Source organism: Orbicella faveolata, unplaced genomic scaffold (genome assembly GCF_042242905.1).
Source record: "Orbicella faveolata isolate gen_17 unplaced genomic scaffold, um_ofav_v1 contig_13, whole genome shotgun sequence".
NCBI lineage: Eukaryota > Metazoa > Cnidaria > Anthozoa > Scleractinia > Merulinidae > Orbicella > Orbicella faveolata.
Window position 1 is genome coordinate 3,558,651 of NW_028301540.1, and position 18,868 is coordinate 3,577,518.

The window sequence follows — 18,868 nt, forward strand, 5'->3', positions numbered from 1 at the left end:
GTGCACTTTATCATTTTTTTTTTTTTTTTAATGTAATGAGGGCTGGCTGATCACTTATTTGAAGCTCAGAGCCCTTGTTAATAGTGTTTCTTCCTGCTGACACTATGCAGTCTTATTAAAGGCAATGTGCTCATAATTGAATATTTAAGTGGCAAGTGAAATTAAAATCAAGTCAATAAAATCAGCCATATCTCATCTTATATTTTCTTGTAATAAAGCAAACTTAAAACCTTTCATTCAATTGGCTTTGTGAAGTTTTCTTTGTTAAAATGCAGGCACTTAAATGATGTGCCTTAAAACCAACTTGTTCCTATGACATACCACAGGCAAAAGCAAAATCATAATGTGTAGTTCCATAGATTATTCAAATTTCACTACAGAAAGAATTTTTCAGAAAACCCCCCACCTTCTAGAAATTCTAATTAAGCTTTATACGTTTCCTTAAAGTTTTGAGTGTTTGTAAACCCTTTCACCCTCTGGAATTTCCAATTCCTTCTGTGGAAAGAGTATATGGACATTTTGTCCAATTAAGTACATGTAGGAGCTAAAACTATTCCTTTAGACTATTGTCTGGACTTCTGTTGACTGCACCTCTTTACTATGTACTTTACTGTAATAAGACAAGAAATAGCAACACACTGCCTTTGCTGGAGAGCAAGCTAGCCTTCAGTCATGATTATACTTTCTCTATCTTATATTTAAAGACTCAATTTATAGAGACACAAAAAAGACAATTAAAATGAAAACTATTCTTCAAGGGTAGAATATAAATATTCTCTATAGCACCACATTACTTAAGATATGAGGTCAAAATAAATAAGAATTAATTACACAATCAAACAACTTTTAAAAAACAATGCATCAATTGATCCCACAGCAATTAGAACTCCTCACTATATTGAGGGAAAGAGAGTTAGTACAAATAGCTGTTCGTCACTGATTCTTATGCTAGAGTAAAAGCAAATATATTTAAATTATATACATTCAACAGTAACCAAGTAATGAGTGACAAATGAAAACAGAGTAACAGAATATTGATGTACAAAGGGAAAAATAAAGAAAATTTCAACATGCACCCCTCCCCCTGATAATTGCATTAACAAAGCCACCCCATCAACTAATAACCAGTCTCTTTTTAATGATCTTCTCAATATCACGAGTGAAGGAGAACAATACACTGCCTCTACTAGATAAAGCAAGGTGTCACTTATGAGACTTTTTCTACCTTATATTTAAAGATTCAATTTACAGAGACACAAAAAAGACAATTAAAATGAAAACTATCCTTCAACAGTAGAGTATAAGTATTCTCTGCAGCAACACATTACTAGGATACGAGGTAAATATAAATAAGAATCAATTACACTTTATAATCAAATAACCTTTAAACAGCAATGCATCGCTTAGTCTCACAGCAAAGATCCTGTCATTATATTGCAGAAAGATAGTTGGTGCAAATTAATAGCTGTTGTGACTCATTCTTATGCTTGGATAAAAAGCATTATATTTTAAATAATATACCTTCAACAGTCACCAAGTAATGAATGACAAACTAAAACAGAGTAAGAGAGTATGTTGTACAAAGGGGAAAACAAAGAGAATTTCAACATATCCCTCCCTCCCCTAGTAAATGGAATAACAAAGCCACCCTTCAACCGATAACCAATCTCTTTTTAATGATCTTCTCAATATTACAGGTCAAGATGAACAACTACAGCCAGCCATCATCAACTTTTGTAAGACCTTTAATATTCTTTTTGAAAATTAAGTTATGAAACTGTTATCTTGTACATGTAGAAAATTTTATACCCATTTTACACCCATAGTAATGCTATTCCAAATTGAAACAGTTTCTCTAATTGTGATTCAACCACCAACAAAGGAGTATGTAAAGGAATCAAATGTTCTGGCCAAGCATATCAAAAACTTTTTTCAGAAAGCACAAACACTGACGAAACTTGGCTTTCTGAGCAACAAGCACTTTCCCAAATGAAGCTGTTAAGCACATATGAGAATATTCTGAAGTACAAGCAACCAAACGCACCAAAACTTTGCAAGCATTGACAATAAAAGCCAAATTTTCCAAGAACTGCAAAATTTTGTGGTATTATATTTGTGACTGTACAGCTTTCTTGTGTAAATGGTTTATGATTGGCATCATTTAATATGACTTGCATGACAACAATTAATCTTGACTAGAAGATTTTTCAAGCTAAAAAAAGACCAAAGCAATCTGTTATTAAAAAAAGAAACAATTTTGTCTATAATTACAGACTCGGTGAATCCTGAAAGTTACAATGAGGAATGTAAGTATTTATTTGAAATTACAATGCTTAAATTGAGTAAGTGAGGCAATGAGTGAGTGAGTTGATTTTATTGGAGAGGGTAACATCCAACAGTAACAAAGCTGATTATATCAACATAAACAAAGGAGGTTATGAAGGCCTACGCTGGGACCTTAAGTCGCTTAAAGTAACCTTAACTCGTCTTAAGTCGCCTTGAGTCTTCCTAAGTCGCCTTAAGTTGCTAATGGTTATGCAATGTTAAAAAGGTTTCAACACACTCAAATTGCCCCTGTAGAAAGTTATCAAACTTGTAACTGTCACGTTTGGATAAACTGCACTCTAACCCTATGAAGAAGGAGGGATGATGACCCAATCGTTGGTGCAATGGACCCCTATTGGAGATCATGGCATTTTGTTTGCACTCTTATAGTGTCTCTCCTCACCCAAATGTATAAATGCGTAATGGTTACAGAACAGGAGGGGCAGGGTGCAGGGTGCACCAGAGGTAACCTCAATAGGTGTGCCTTTGATTTTTTTAAAAGACTTGTTCCCAATGTATTGGAGCCACCTAAACCCCCCTCCTCCTTAAAGGATCCTAGTCAACCACACCTTTGTTTTGTTTACATACAAGAGGTTGGCTTTTATGTTTTATTCATAGCATGTTAAAGCAAAGAAAATCACTGTGAAACTACTAAAGATAAAGGGACATACTATCAGGAACACAACTTACAGTAAAGCAACAAGACTTCACCTGTAACATCAATAACATTGATGGCCTCAAAAATAGCAAGGACTGACTAGGGTCCTTTAAGAGGACAAGAACCCAACAATTACTGTATTATGCCTCATAGTCGTAGTTGCCTTATACATAAAAAATCTAATATTATTATAGTCCTGCACCTCTCTAGCCCCTAATGTTAGCAGGAATAATTTCTACATGTGGACAATAATTAAATAGAAATGACAATCTCATGTATACTGTCTCACAGATGCCTTTTTATTTCTGTTAAGTTTTATTATTATTTTTTTTCCGTGTATTTCATTGTGAAAGAATTAATAAAAATGATGACACTCTGTGTTATCATCACAAAATATATTAAATATGGAAAGGTATAACAAATGACTATACTCCAATAATTTCATTTAAGCTTTTTAATTTTGTACCATATTATTGAATCCAATCTTCCAAAGACTTACAGTCTATAATTAATAAACAACAACAGTGAGAGGTGTTCCAAATCATTAACAAGAAAAGCAAAAAACAGAAAGATATTTCTGGGTTAAGGCTTAATTCTTTCTAGTCACTTTTACACTGAGCAGTAAAAATATTGTCATACAAATTTAATTGAACCGAACTGAGTCTACACTTTAAATACTTTACTTACCCAGTGTAAAAAAGTGACAAAAGTGGCTCATTTCTCCAGCAAAAATCATTATTTGCATTTGATTCCACATTCGACCAACTCAGACCAACTGTAAACTTGTGAATTTCGTAATTGAACAACCAACTTACAAAGTAAAGTTTATCTATCCTTTTCGTTCATTTGATAAAGCCAGCTATTCACATTATCTTATACACTTTACGTTGGCTACGCTACTGTTACTACTGTTACTATCGAAAGCTAACATAATCCTTGCGATCAACTCTCAGTAAACATGGCCGCCAGACTACTGTTTGGAACACGTGCCTTAGTTTGGCCCCGTGACTAAAGTCTACACGAGCTCACGTGAGCTACTCGTTCTCACGCGAGTAACAAAAAACCAGAAAGAGGACAAATTGCCAAACTAATACTCTCCAAAATTTGAATACAGTAATTTATTATCGGGTGATTTGAAATCACCCGAACACTTAGTAAGAAAATTCGCATTTTCGTGGCACAGATGTCTCGTCTCTTTGGAGTATGGAAACCAGTTAGCGGCACAAGGGTTACTGGGAAAATCAAAATGGCGGGAACCACTGTGCCTAGTATAGATGTATCAATTTCTAATATTTAATTGTGAAAATGTAGTTCTGGGCATTTGTAATTTGTCACGTGGAAACTAGTGACACTTGGAAGATGTATTTCCTGGTGGTCTGATCAACAAAACCTTCTAAAAGGATTCGATTCACTGTGTAAACTGCCAGGGTCATCAAAGTTTTCTGGAACGTCACAAGTAGTTGGTGAAATTTGACAAGAAGTGTTCTTACGAAACAACTTAGCATGCGGTACTCATTATGGTATTGGAATATTTTGCCTGAGTGAGGCAAGAGAGCATCAAATCGATTGGGTCCCCGAAAAGGACTAAAATTGACACTGGAAATGCAAAAAATAGCAGATAAGTAGTAGTGTGTATACTTTATTTACCCTCGGATTGTAGAGTAGCTTTAACAGCTAATGTCCCCGAGCATTTCAGCAGCACAATGGGCAAAGACCAGACCACAAACACCGGGAACTTCGTGCCCTGCTCTTTACGATGAGTGTGTGGGTTCTTTAACGTCCCCTGCTGACCATAACAGTGAAGATGCAGGAGACGGGGCCTACGGTTTATCGTCCTTATCCGAGAAGACTAGAATATCTAACCACTTGCAGATGTCATTGCAAACCCAGCATATTTTCCTCAGTTATTTTAAGAACCTGAGTGGTGGAATATACAGCGTATCGTCTCCATTTCCGTTACGAAAATTATAAATAACTTAAAAATTGTGACAATCTCAGGGCTGGATAGGGAGTAGACTTGGCAGGGAGGAGGGGTAAGAGTTGGGGTAGGGGGGGGGGGGGGGTGGAACGGTGAGATATGTTTCAGTCTGCCTTAACGAACTCTTGAACAGAACAACTCATCCAATCCTTTCCTTAGCTCTTTATCTTGTTTTTAGCAACTGAATTCCCGGGCCCCACCAATTGCAATGAGTTCGATGGGTTTGGCCGAACTTGAGGCGAGTAAACAAGAAAGATCTTTAACACTAATTTTTGTACTGATGTACTTGTGTTTTATTTTTTTTTTACCGTTTATCCCCAGGACGCCAATGAGGGTTTGCGTCCAGCTTTGCCAGAGGTTATTGCCTCCCTGAAAGTAATTAAGATTACTCGGGAAAAAGTGGGTGAGTCTTGGCTTTGTCTACCGAGATGATGAAGCAATTCTTTTCTCTCTTTTCACGTCTTTCAATTAATAATTTGCTTCAAAATTTAAGAGTTCTGGATACAGTCCTGTCATTTTGTGTTTATTAAATAAGTGTACTATCAACCTTGATTGATCTGTATGTTTGCGTTTACAATATTTCTGTGGTCACTTCTATGGGTTAGTGAAATAAGCAATTTTTTTCTGTGTCGTTTGATGGTAAATTTGCGTACTTTAAAAGTAAAGTTGTAGAAGGATGTTTTTATTTGACTATTTCACTGATATTTTTTGGTTAAATTACCTACAACTCTTATGTTATCCTGTACCATTTGCCTAATTGAATTTGAGGAGGGTGAAGAGGTGAATCAACTACCTTGTAGTCACATATTTCACGAGAAGTGCATCAGCACATGGTTGAAAATGGTAAATGCAATAATATTTGCGTAATTAATAGACAGACAGGCAGATTGACAAACAGACAGGCAATTTATTTCAACACGGTATGTCTTCAATTGCAAAGAATTAAATTATAAAGATAATTGTTAATCCGAAGAGTTGTTACAGTAAAGTTTCTAATTGTAACATTTCCTGACTGACTGACTGACCGTGAGCCATTAAGTTAGTTTTATTTGTAGCCTTAAACTTTTTTCTTGATAGGAAAATACAGTCTATTTTGTGCTTTCTCGTGTAAACAAATGAGGCAAAATACAACCCTTTGGCAGATAATCAACAGACTATTTGAACGTAGTTTGAGTTTCCTTGGCACTGAGCGAGGATTCATGCAAAGAAAGTAGTGTTGATAAGGCACACTGAAGGGGGGAGGCTGAACTTTGTGGCAAATAAAAGTTGATTAAACTCTTTGGACTTTTTTTGTCAATACAGTATGTGTTGTCTCGCTGATCTAGCGGGAGCATGTTTTCTTAAAAATTCCTGATAGAGGCCTTTTTTTGTGGAATGTAGTGGAAAAAAAGTTGAAGTACTAGACAGGGTAAAATTTCTGATGGCTGCAAATTCAATATCTATAAGGGGGAGAGTTGTATTTAAGATTAAAGATGCTTTCTTTTCTTTGTAGCACGCCACTTGTCCAATGTGTTGGGATGAATTACCCCGATAAAGAAATACTGAAATTATTGTAAATAATTATTGTAAATAATGTTAGGAACAACTAAATTGTAAATGATGTTGGCATTGTAAGTTTTGTTAGTATAGTTAAATTGTAAGTTATGTTAACATTGTAAGTACTAGGTAATTTTTGTATGTAATGTAATGTAAGTTATTGTATTAATCACAGAAAAAAACTGTACATTTAATTTCAATTGTAGTTTAGGAAGTTAGTTAAAAATGAAAGTATTAGAAGTAAAGTGCTATTTTTTTCAGCCATCACTTTTTTTGACCGTTAGATGGTGTCGCTTTCACTTGTATATGTAGCAGCTGCCTAAGAAGTGAAAAGAAGTTACATTATGGTTTGTTCAAACTCAAATAGTAGTACAGTGTTTTATACTGAACGAACCAAATGGTATAAATTTTAGTTGCAGATGAGATCTTAAAGATGCCATTTTTTTGTAAAGTCTGTTGAATTCAAAAATCAAATTATTATATTTATTAGCATTTCTTGTTTGCCATCTTCTTTGTTACCATCAGCAGCGATCGTTACTGATCTTTTTTTAAAACTTTACGGTGCCCATTACATTTTTTCCTGTCACCTCCCCACTAGGTAAAACAATTGCATATCTCGCACTCGTTTTGCATGCACACTATGCCATCTGCAGGTACCGTTTACAGTTGAATTTTAGGATAATTTTCAACAGATAACAGCAAGTCAGCCTAGTGATATGCTACTATTTTGGAATTCCTGGTTTTAGTACAAGTTCATTAAACTTGATCTGGTCACAGTAGGAAAATTTTGCTCTCAATTTAGTCGTGTACTAGGTAGCATAGTTGATTGCTTCACTGTTCACCCTAGCGTATGCGTGGTGCTTAAACCATACCTTGCCTGATGTCCAGAACATGTGCGTACTAACGAAAGTAGGCATTGTCTTTAAAAGCATCATAGTTATGAAAAAAGATAATTCAATCTAATATACTAGTACATTTACCTTGTCCCAGTACAGATGGTGGTTTTTGATCTTTTCATAGAGTTTCTTAATGGCCTATAGATAATAGATAAAATATAGTGCATGTTTACTAGAGAGCTGATATATGCTAAACTAATGTATCAATATTGTTTGATATTGAAAAATATAAAATATGTAATGTGCAGTGTTTTTCATTTTGAGTTGATATGTATCTAATTCTTGAAGTAAATGGATTGAATTAAACAAATTAATGTTCTTACCTTTTTGCATTCTCCAGATATAATTTTATTCTGTACAGGATCATCTGTTGAAGTCTGTTGTATAACAGCATCAAACTGTTCATTAAAAGTGATGATTATTTGGGTATGGCATGGTATAGAAAAAAGAAAATGATTACATTGAAAGTATTTACTAAAAAGTTTTTTAATATTTACCATTTTCCACAAGTTTTCCATAGAATCAAATATGTTAGTGATATTGATTACATGATTTTTGGTCCACGTGTAGTCGGCCGCTATGATGTTATCTAAAAAATAAATGTTGACATCATTTAGCTGTAAGTGTCAGTAAACCACTATTAATTGTTGCATCTACTTAGCATATGGTAAATGGTATATATTTAGAACTTTGCAGTTTTGGAAAATACATAGAAGTTAAAATATTTCATTAATGAAGTAAGTTAATTTTGCAGACGTTATTTTCACATCTAGTCCTTTTGATATTTCATCTGTGTTTGTGTGGTGGAGTTGAGAATAGTTAATTTGTCAACTTATGGCAAGTGCACAGTAATGTATTCTATGTCTATTACTGTTCTGACTGTTTGAAATGCCTGAAATGTAGCCAATAATTATTTTTGTCAAATATGACAGTTTAGATGTAGTGCTTAATTTTGTTACTTTGATATTTGTTTTTTTTTTTTACAAAATGTACTCATGGAAAATATTAGACTTGAGCTTAAAGCTACTTCATGGTTGTTGAATTATTTTATTGGTAACTATCAGTAATTAGTGTTTTAATGTTTAATTACATCGTAACACCTTGTGTGAGATGTAATCTAAAACACAAATTCAAAGTAAAGTTAATTTTCTTACAGTTTTGAGTTTATAGTACTGCTAGTCACAAGAAACTTTACTATCGATCAGAATTTTTTTATTTTGCAATTAAAAATTTGTTATTTAGCTACTCATCCCCTAATTGTAGATAACTAGCATGTACTGTTCTTGCCCTTTGCTGGTTGTAATATAGTGCCACACTTAGTACTTCTACAAAACATTAATCCCTTGCTTTTACTAGAGTGTTTTTTATTTCATTGAAACAGTATTAAGAAAACGTTTCTCAATAAATTGAAATGAATACAAGCACTTTTTATTTTCTGTTCTATGTTTCTGTTCTATTTCACCCTGTACAGGCTCACATCTTTTTGGCCTTTTCTTAAGGTTAGTTTGCCAGGGCACCTTCATCATTCTTAACAAGACTTACCACTTACTCCTCCACCTGGTCTTCTTGCAAAGTCAAACTCTCCATTCTGAAAAGGAATGTTTGCTTTAGTTCCCCATTGCACTTAGTTATTAATTATAATTTAGTTACTCATCGCCTAGTATCCCTTTCCCTTTATTCTGCTAACTGGAGTCCTTTTTGTAAACGCCTACTCAAAGGGTGTCTTGAAAACCCAAATAGCAAAGCAAATAGTAGCGAATAGCGAATAGTTCCGAATAGTACCAATAGTCTCAAATAGTGCGAATAGTGGCGAACAGTCGCGAAAAGTAGCAAATACTGACGAATAGTCCTCAACAGTTACCGCTTTAGATCTAATATCCACCGTTAATTAATTATCCAGATAAGCAACACAATCTCAGTGAGTTTATTACCTTTTCTTCTCCGGACTCAGGCTAGTAGGCTGTCCATCGCAGACATTAACAAAACAGAAAACACAAAGATAACCTAATAAAAACGTATTTACACTTTTGCAGCAGTGAAAACAGAAGAAATTACGTTTAGAAACACCTGTCCTCATAAGCATCTGTGCTTTTTAGCTGAAAAAAAAACCATCCTAAGTCACTACAAGGTTAGCAGCGAGATACTGGGTACCCTATTTGTTACTATATGCCAATATTTGCCACTATTACTATTAGAGACTGCTCGCAATTATTCGCACCATTCGCACTATTCGCTATTCGAGACTATTCGCTGTTCGGTATTCGAAACTATTCGCTATTTGCTATTCGCCTTTTCCAGACACCCGCTACTAGGACTTTACTTTAACAGCACTCTATCGCGTTTAGTATTTCTGTGCAACACTTTTAGCATAGTTAGCAATATCCCACAGACCAAACATTTTTATCTGAAGATCATTTTTCTTTCTCTGCTGAAAAAACCAAAACTTCTCATAAACGAAATTCTTTCTTTGTACGATCAGCGCAGACAGCCCAAACATTGGAAGTATCGAGGGGTTGTTCGGATAGCTATGTACGACCCCTAAACTCAATTGACAATTGTTTAAACATTAGCTTTTAAGTTAACAAAACATTGACAAATAGAGTTACCAGTCACCAACTTACTCCTAAGTTATCAATTACTACTAACGAGATTACCGGAAAAAAGTTAGTGGCAGTTATAGTCCGCATTTCCTTGAACCTAGACCGGCTCAAACAAGTGCATAATCTTCTACTTAAAATTGTGAATTGTAAATACAGTTCCATACAGTTTTCTTACCACAGCTTATTTCCACTTTTTCCTAATATCCTTCTGCTATACCATATCAGTGAAGTTTGCAAGGAATGGATTGATGCCTCAACCATAACCTTAACAGGAAGCGCTCGTTCAGCTTATAAGGAAAAATTTTTAACGACCTCCGCAAAGCACAGAAGTGTATATCAAAGGGAAGTGGCAATTCGTTAAAGTAACAAGACATGCAGATCAATGAATGAATCTGTGAACACTGTTGGAGACTTTTTGTTTGATCATAAATGAAATAATAGGCAAACTTCTCATTATTCCATAATATCACTCACAACACTGCATGAATTCACTGTTTCTTCACATTCTGCCCACTGACTAAATAGAGCTGGTATTTTCGATAAGAAAAAATAAGGAGGGCCAGAACGCTGTCCAGTACGGGGTCCAGATTAAGGGGTCCGCATTTTTTACCAACCCCATCCGCCAGAGTCTGAAAAAAACAATACTAGTTGGGTGGAGCATCCATCCAACTTATAGGAAGTTTAATGGTTTAGTTCCATGGACTGCTTCCACATTTTGAATAACAGCATTAACAATACAGCTCTAGTATACCTTAACTCTTACTGTCCATATACCTGAAAGTTCTTGTATTTTTCTAGGGGTCACGAGGGTCACGTGACCTGAATTTTCCCCGCCAATTCTTACACTTGATAAGTTAATAAAGATGGTGTTCAGTAGGTCATGGGTTCGATTCCTGTCGGGGACTCAGAATTTTTCTTTGTCCCACGCTCGTGTCATGTTGATTAATTCACCTTCACATTTCATTACCGAGCTTAAAATTCACCATCTTTATTAACTTATCACTACTCACGATGAATTTGATAGCGTTGATCCTAGCAGTATGCAGGACACCTATCATATATGAACTCAGTTAAATGACCTTGCTCTCCATGAATTCTCGTAGCTCAGTGGATAGAGTGCCCGCCCGGGAAAACGATAAATGGCATACAAAAACAGAACAAAGATTGAGAAATTTATACTTTTAAGTTTTGTTTGTTGCATTCCACCCCTTACCCCATACTTTCTTGAAAATAGCATGTTCCTAAAGATCCATAATTTGCTAATGTAGCACATTCATGATGTCATATCACAATTTGTATCTTCGATTCAAAGTTAAGTGCATTATTACAAACATGCAATACTGATCATCCCTGACAAAACCTACAACTTCTATTACAAAATGCTCATTAGTACCGCTTATAACTACAACACGTTTTCTGTGAAGAAATCCCTGTTCAGTGCAGCCTTTATTTATCATCTCAACAGATCGAGCGCTCCTTCGCGTAATACTTTGTCATTGCACTGTTTAGATCATCGGCATTGTTACCCTTTTTGTAAGTCCGCTCTACTTATTTGATTTCATTGAAATCTAACTGAAATCGGCTAAAAGCGGTTTACCGGTGAGCATCGCGCAGTGTGGTTATCAATCGACTTTCATCGCGATCTGAAATAATTGCTGACGCTTTCCACACTACTTGTACTAGCTCATAACAATCAATTCAGCTATTTTCCATCATGCAATATATGTCCTGTTCGCCCTAATGAAAACTGCACAATATTTTATAAACTGCACACTAACAACTCACCTTTTGATAACAACATCCATGGTTAACACTCTACACACAGCAAAGCTATTTTACAATTATTTCTTTCCAAGCTGTTATTGACAGGGATCAATTTCATATCAGATTTTTTGGTTTACGCCTCATTAGAACTTGTCTTCAAAGTCAACTGCCTGCAGATATGTCTAACAGGAGAAATGTTGTTCATTCTTTTAAAATTAAATTGACAGTTAATGGAACATCTTAAAAATAAGTTGAAAACAGGCCCACTAATTCAATTCGAGAAAGTGTTAAAAAGCTTTTTGATTTGGACAACAATCCCTTGAAGTTTAGATCTACTATTCGTTGCGCAAATTATCCCAAAAATAAAATCAACTAAAGTCCCTATTTAACACCAGCCGTTTAAAAGGATTAAGCTATAACTAGGTATACCTATCGATAGAGTGCCAACAAGCAAAAAAATGCGTATTTTGCATTTGAGAGTTTCTCAGGTCCCCTCCCAATGCAAGGATCATTTAGTTGAAAAGGTGTTATGAATCTATCAAGGTTGCAGAGAAGACTTGGTTCTCATATTCCTGTTGCTTTACAAAACGCTATATAAAAGTTTGAAATGTCATGAAGTATCTTTTTGAAAGAATAAAATCAGCTTTGTGTAACAAAATGTTGCAGCACTGAAACAACCCCAGAATAATGTTGACACAAATCACAGGAAAGTGCTCTGCTACTTGGAAGTATTGCATCACAAACACAATTTTCAAATAGGCTGTGACCCAAATTTTGGCAAGTAATATAAATAACAAATATACATGTATTTTTGACAATTTCATTGTTGCAGGATGAACAAACTGACCGATTTTTCTGCTGTATGAGAAAAACTGATTCCAACTGCTGGTTCATAGTTCCAACTGTGTTTAATGTAAATATGTCACTAAATACAGCATGTGCAGACATTGAAGCAAATGAGTTGCAACGCTGTCTCAAATAGGACCAAACAGGTTCTCGAATAAGGCTCATATCTGTATCCACATTACAATTTTGTAAATGTAAACATGCTTCATATAAAGTTTCAAAAAACTCATTACGCTCAATATGTTGTAACGAATCTCTAAAAATAGCAAAAGCGAGTTCAAGAAAAGAGTCAACTGCACAAGAATACCTGCCTGGATGGGTCAAGCAATAATTCATAAAATGCCTTCGATTGTATTTTGTTTCCAGTGACAGTTGTCTGGCAGAGGTTGCCTTGTTATTCTTAATGTTACCCTCTTTTATATTTCCATTTATAATATCTGCTTCTTTGTTGGTTATAATGCAAGGATTAAAGCTTCCATGCGAAGCGTGGGGAATTCTCCGTTGTAAATATTTTCCCCTATAAATCGCAATATATGTAAGCTTATCGTTAAGTCGAAGACAATATAAACTTGAGTAACTGGAAAACTTCATATTTCCCCCAATATTCACACTGTCATTATATAATATCAGCGAGAATAATACGTACAATGAACACTGCATAATGCCTGATAACTGTGTGAATTGAACCGTGATATAATTATAAACAGACTGACACGTTTTCTCTTTACACTACTTTGACTCGATTTGAGTACACACTGATTCGATATGAGAATACGCTGATTCAAAGAGTATTGTCTGTCAGTTTACCCGGAAATTTGTATTTGATATTTTCTTTGTAAAGACACGCTGGCCGGTTAAACGTTCAGTTCAATATGACCAAAGTCAGGGGAAACACGCTGGTTCGATTGATGAACACGCTGGTTCAAGAGTCCAATTCTCGATTTTCACTAGTAATGTGATCAAAACTAAAATCGTAACCATTCAATAAATAAATTTAGCAATCTGCGATATGATAGATGATTGCTATATAAACAACCTCGCCAAGAATCAGGTTTCTGCTGTTTTTCATTCGCCGGTTATTCGCAGAAGTGTGTCACCCAAATTTATAGAGCTTTGTATGGAGACGCCATGTTTGTGCCCTTCGGAGGGGCACAAACATGGCGGCCGTAAAAAAAACGAAAACATCTGTCGTTGAGTTTTGCTATTGAAACGAAAATTTTTACTCTAGAGCTCCGAAACATTGAAATAAATGCTTCTTCTAGTGCAAACACCGTTTATTTAGCAAAAACTAATGCGATAACTCATCTTTTGACCTACGCCACAGTCTTTTCGGGCCGCCATTTTCATGTCACGCAACGCAAAAGCTTGGAATGTTCTATTACAAAAAGAAGAACTCTGTCGAGCTAAAACATTTTCAAACGTCCCGTTCCTATAGGGTCTTTTATCTGATGAAACTAAAACCTCAGAAGGAAAGATTATTTCTAATTTTGGAATATGACTACGTCACATGAAAACCAAGAATTCAGTGGCGAACACGCCGGTTCGATTTGGTCTCTTGACCAACTGTATTTACTTTGGCCAACTGTATTTACTTTGGGTTTGAGACGCTATGAAATTATTCACAGTTCAATAAACACAAAAGCGAAAAAGACAACCAAAACAAATCACCTTCTCGAACAAAGGCTTGCAAAACCGATCAGAAGGCACGAAGGAACGAAAAGAACCCAGCAAAGAAATACTTGTGCGCCCGCTACCGCATTTTGATTGGTTGACAACAGTCACACCACTTGGTCACACCAAAATCTTACACGTCTTTTCATTGGTCCCAATAGTTCCGTCCTTGCAATTGGCGCAAATCAAAGTCTCAGGGGAATGTACATTACATTAGGTTACACCTTTTGAAGCTCGATCGGGAATTTTTCTGCCTACAGCCGAGTATGGCAAGCCGTTTGTAGCAAAATTTAATCCTTGCGATATATGTTTAATCCTTTAAATAACGGTTTTATTTAAAGATAGAAAAAGGCATTCAATCCAATGGTAAATGAAATTTTTGGTTCAATTCAATCTTTTAATTTTCACGATTCAATCCAATACCTGGAATATTGATTCAATGCAATACCTAAAATATTGATTCAATCCAATACCTAAAATATTGATTCAATCCAATATCTGGAATATTGATTCAATCCAATACCTAAAATATTGATTCAATCCAATACCTGGAATATTGATTCAATCCAATACCTCGAATATTGGTGCAATCCAATACCTCAAATATTGATTCAATCCAATACCTCAAATATTGATGCAATCTTCCTGGGCCAAGCGCGGCCAACAGGAACGAGGGTAACTGAGCACTAGAGAGCACTGAAAACATGGCAGGCGAAGGAGAACTAGTTTCCTAAGTTTCTTGCAGACATCTTGGATAAAACGGAAATAATTTTTGAGAATTTTGACTCAGAAGTTGCAGAAGTGCACGCCGAAGTTCTTGATCAAACCATTAGTCTGCTTAGGTAAATGAGACGTTGCTACAACCGAGACACAAGGGACACGGAAAATTTAGATTCCATTACTGCCGCTTTTCTAGATGTAAGTTAACCAATTTTTATGTGACAAACATATTTGTTTATTAAAAGCTGTGTGTGCTAGCTTTTTGTGGCAAATAACATAAACTGTGGCAAATTTTGCTACCACATTGGTCTTTGGTATTGTGCATATTTCTGCTGTCCAATCATTACTGGCACACTAAACTTTGAACTGTAAACAAAATTTTTGCTGTGTCGTGTGCACAGTCAAACATGTTTCTCATAAAAACTGCTTGTGTAAACCTGGCTTTAAGCTAGTTTTGAAATAACAACCTTTACATTTTACAAGACAACAATCATTGAACATTGGGATGTGTTTTAAGTTTTTCAATGTTGTTGTCTCATGTTTTGCATTATTTAACCCACATGTGGTACTTCTTTCCTAAAAACGATGTTTTTCTTGATATTCTATGACAAACATGGCACCAATTTGTTGTGAATATTATCGGGTACCTAGGGCTCAAGGCGAACACTACTGCCAACTAGCCACACATTTCAGTTTTGAATAGTAGATTTTGCACTTTCACTAGCCATTGTGACAATCATGATGGAATGGAGTACTGGTCTACTGGATGAAAACAAAATTGAGAGTTATCCTGACAAAGTAAAACTGAAGAGAATAGAAACTAATGAAAACAGGGAAACTATGAGTGGATTTCATGGAAATAATTGCCTTAATAAGCATATGATAAATATTTAACTATTAAAGGGAGATAAAAGAAAATGGCAACATTGATAAAAGTACATCAGAGATTGAACATAAGCATATTCAAGAAAAGCAGGATTCGTGTTTGTGGGAGTGAAATTTTCTTAGTGATTATTATTAACATTTTAGATGCAACAAGAAATGTCCAAGATTAACCACTCTTATAAAAAAGTCAGTGAAGCTGTGTATGAGAAAGGCTGCCTGGTGCAAAGTTAGTTTTGGCTTGTGACATGAGTCCTGTTAGTAGCCATTACGCCAGTGCACCGAGAGGTTAGTCTTGTCTCCTGGGTACTTTTGAAAATAAGATAACAAATTAACCTTGCAATATTTTAACATCTGTTTTGATAAGCACCTGAAAAATCTACAAGGCAGAGTAGTGCACATGGCAGTTATCAAATGCCCTGATTTCTCTTCAGTTTAGTTGTGTTTCTAGAAGTTAGGCATTCTGTACATCAGGTTTGTATATCAATGAAAAGGAAGATGAGAAAATAATTTACTTGATACAGGGTGACGTTTTCTGTTGTGAATTGAGTTGCAAAAATACTTTAAGGGCCATAATCTCCTTTACCCAGCCCACACACATGTAGTATTATGCAATTGTCAGTTGCCCAAGTTTAACTGTCACTAGTTCTAGAGCCTCTTGGAAGATGTCTATTCCCATTTGACTTGATTATCTTAAGGGATCTAGCCTTTCCAATACAAATGACTGCACTGGATCATGTTGTCCCAGGTCAATTTCTTCAACTACAACATTTTTATCACTGTCCAATGGAGTTGGACCATCAGGATCATCACCATAGTATTCAAAATCAAATGACTTTCCATTTGAAAGGGGGTTTTCAGGCTGCATCATATGATTAAGCCACATTTGGTATGGCAACCAGTTTTTTTTCTGTTCTTACATTTTGGTGGTTGAAAGCTTCAGTGAACTGGCAAAGAGCAAGGTTTATCCTTGGTTGAAAAACTAAGTGTAAGGTGGAAAGATGCACAGAATCATCAATGTCCAGGATGCCTGACAATTCCATACTACAACTGAAAAGTGTAAAAGTACAAGTGGGAAGCACAACGGAAACATCCCTCCACAATCTTTCAATTCGTTGGTTGTGTTGATGGCCCTGCAGTGAAGCTGCCCCTCTCCTCTCTTCTAACCTGCTCCATTGTATCGCACACACCAACGTTTTCAACACCACGATCTACTCGTACTCTCGAAGGCCAAAATTCTCCGTCTCTCTTAACGGCATCCAGAAACAATTCAAGAACTGTTTCTGCTTTATTGTTGGCACTACATTTCAAAAACATTATTCTCCGAGAAAATCCGTCTATACAGCCGAATTAGTATTTTCCATAGGATCAGAGAGTGATGTCCATCCAGATGCCAAAGCGAATTTACGCACCCCATCTCTAGACAGTATTTTGGGGATCTAATTTTGCTAACCTTTCTCTTATTCTTCTCCGTTGAACCCATAACCCAATGGACTTAAAGAAACCTGCAATGAAATTATATCCATACTCTTGAATGATTTCGGTTCCTTATCAGGTAAGTTGTTGAAACCCCTCATATCTTCTCAGCCATACTCTGTCAATCTTCTGTGAATTGTCCATCTCCAAACTCCAATCATCTTTGTTATCGTTGTCCAGATGAATCCTAGTCCTCAAAGTTCCTCGAGCACCTCAACAGGAATTTTAAGAAATGGTCTTCCATGATTCCAACTTCTGAGTCAAAGTTCTCAAAAATTATTTCCGTTTTATCCAAGATGTCTGCAAGAAACTTAGGAAACTCAACTTCTAAATTTAGTTCTCCTTCGCCCGCCATGTTTTACAGTGCTCTCTAGTGCTCAGTTACCCTCGTTCCTGTTGGCCGCGCTCGGCCCAGGAAGATTGCATCAATATTTGAGGTATTGGATTGAATCAATATTTGAGGTACTGGATTGCATCAATATTTGAGGTATTGGATTGCACCAATATTCGAGGTATTGGATTGAATCAATATTCCAGGTATTGGATTGAATCAATATTCCAGGTGTTGGATTGAATCAATATTTTAGGTATTGGATTGAATCAATATTTTAGGTATTACATTGAATCAATATTCCAGGTATTGGATTGAATCGTGAAAATTAAAAGATTGAATTGAACCAAAAATTTTATTTACCATTGGATTGAATGCCTTTTTCTATCTTTAAATAAAACCGTCATTGAAAGGATTAAACATATATCGCAAGGATTAAATTTTGCTACAAACAGCTTGCCATAGCCGAGTCTTGCGCGGCTCTATTCTGCTGCCGCCTCGCCATCCGAGTATCTTCGCTCGGATGGCTCGTTGGCAATTATCTGCACATAATGACCAAATGATACTGTGGCGAGCGGGTGTTCTGACTGGTGCTGATGGTTAGATTATGTAAAGAAACACAGAAGTACATAGTTTCAAGGCCCACCGCCGGAGTTTCCCCGCCTTTCAAGTAGTGCATCTTAACCTACACGGAAGGGTGACAAACTTAAACAAAGCAGCATTAGAAATCCATATCTCAGCTGTTTGGACAAAGTTTCATTACAATTTGTTTTGAAGCCCGGTGAAATCTGTTGAACAACAATTCACCTAATCAGTGAATTCTATCACCCTAGATCTTCACGCGATAAACAAGTAATCTCGAAAGCGCGCTATAACTCCTCTTTACGCATTTGCTATTTCAAGTGTCTTCCGGATTGAATCCATTTTCAGTGGCAGCTTCTATGGCATAATAGAACCCTTCCAAATCCTCTGCAACTTAACGTGAGTTGCCGACCTTATCACTTCTTTGCGCTCCTGTCTGCAATTATCTTTAAATTTCAGTCGGAATTTGTTCACTCCACACCGACGGCGCACTTGTCTTATCACCATCGTGCTAATTACAATACTCTCTAAGGGGTGTCTCAACTGCAATCTTCATCTCCAAAGCAGCTGTTTGCATTCCGTTGTAATCCATTAACCTGTATG

The 18,868-nt window shown here is 36.0% G+C and overlaps 2 protein-coding genes across 3 annotated transcripts; one reads left to right on the forward strand and one right to left on the reverse strand.

Annotated features, from left to right (window-relative positions):
- The first annotated feature begins 1,693 nt into the window (after window positions 1-1,693).
- On the forward strand, window positions 1,694-8,814 carry LOC110068234 (E3 ubiquitin-protein ligase RNF181-like). 2 transcript variants are annotated; one of them, XM_089284098.1, is made up of 5 exons: window positions 1,694-1,736; window positions 2,274-2,306; window positions 5,283-5,364; window positions 5,689-5,804; window positions 6,454-8,814. In XM_089284098.1, the coding sequence occupies exons 2-5, from the start codon at window positions 2,298-2,300 to the stop codon at window positions 6,493-6,495; spliced, it is 249 nt and encodes an 82-aa protein (XP_089140224.1). In that variant the 5' UTR covers window positions 1,694-1,736; window positions 2,274-2,297; the 3' UTR covers window positions 6,496-8,814. The 2 variants fall into 2 exon arrangements, with proteins under 2 accessions (XP_089140224.1, XP_089140225.1); XM_089284099.1 differs by having other exon boundaries at window positions 1,701-2,306.
- On the reverse strand, window positions 5,849-18,857 carry LOC149114645 (uncharacterized). The gene is made up of 7 exons (XM_089283933.1): window positions 18,790-18,857; window positions 14,272-14,389; window positions 8,936-8,981; window positions 7,891-7,982; window positions 7,717-7,770; window positions 7,478-7,531; window positions 5,849-6,816 (listed from the first exon to the last, which is right to left on the reverse strand). Exons 1-7 carry the CDS (start codon window positions 18,855-18,857, stop codon window positions 6,778-6,780), a joined length of 471 nt encoding a protein of 156 aa, XP_089140059.1. The 3' UTR covers window positions 5,849-6,777.
- Between the last annotated feature and the right edge of the window lie 11 nt (window positions 18,858-18,868).

Bases quoted from the DNA above. Each gene is read 5' to 3' on its own strand.
- LOC110068234 (XM_089284098.1), top strand. The intron at 5,365-5,688 runs GTGAGTCTTGGC...AATTACCTACAA, and splicing joins GATTACTCGGGAAAAAGTGG to CTCTTATGTTATCCTGTACC. The intron at 5,805-6,453 runs GTAAATGCAATA...TTTTCTTTGTAG, and splicing joins TCAGCACATGGTTGAAAATG to CACGCCACTTGTCCAATGTG.
- LOC149114645 (XM_089283933.1), bottom strand. From the start codon at position 18,857: ATGGATTACAACGGAATGCAAACAGCTGCTTTGGAGATGAAGATTGCA. The intron at 8,982-14,271 runs GTGATTTGTTTT...ATTCCTTTTCAG, and splicing joins GCAAGCCTTTGTTCGAGAAG to AATGGAGAGTTTGACTTTGC. The intron at 7,983-8,935 runs GTAAGTCTTGTT...TTTATTTTTTAG, and splicing joins ACCAGGTGGAGGAGTAAGTG to ATAACATCATAGCGGCCGAC.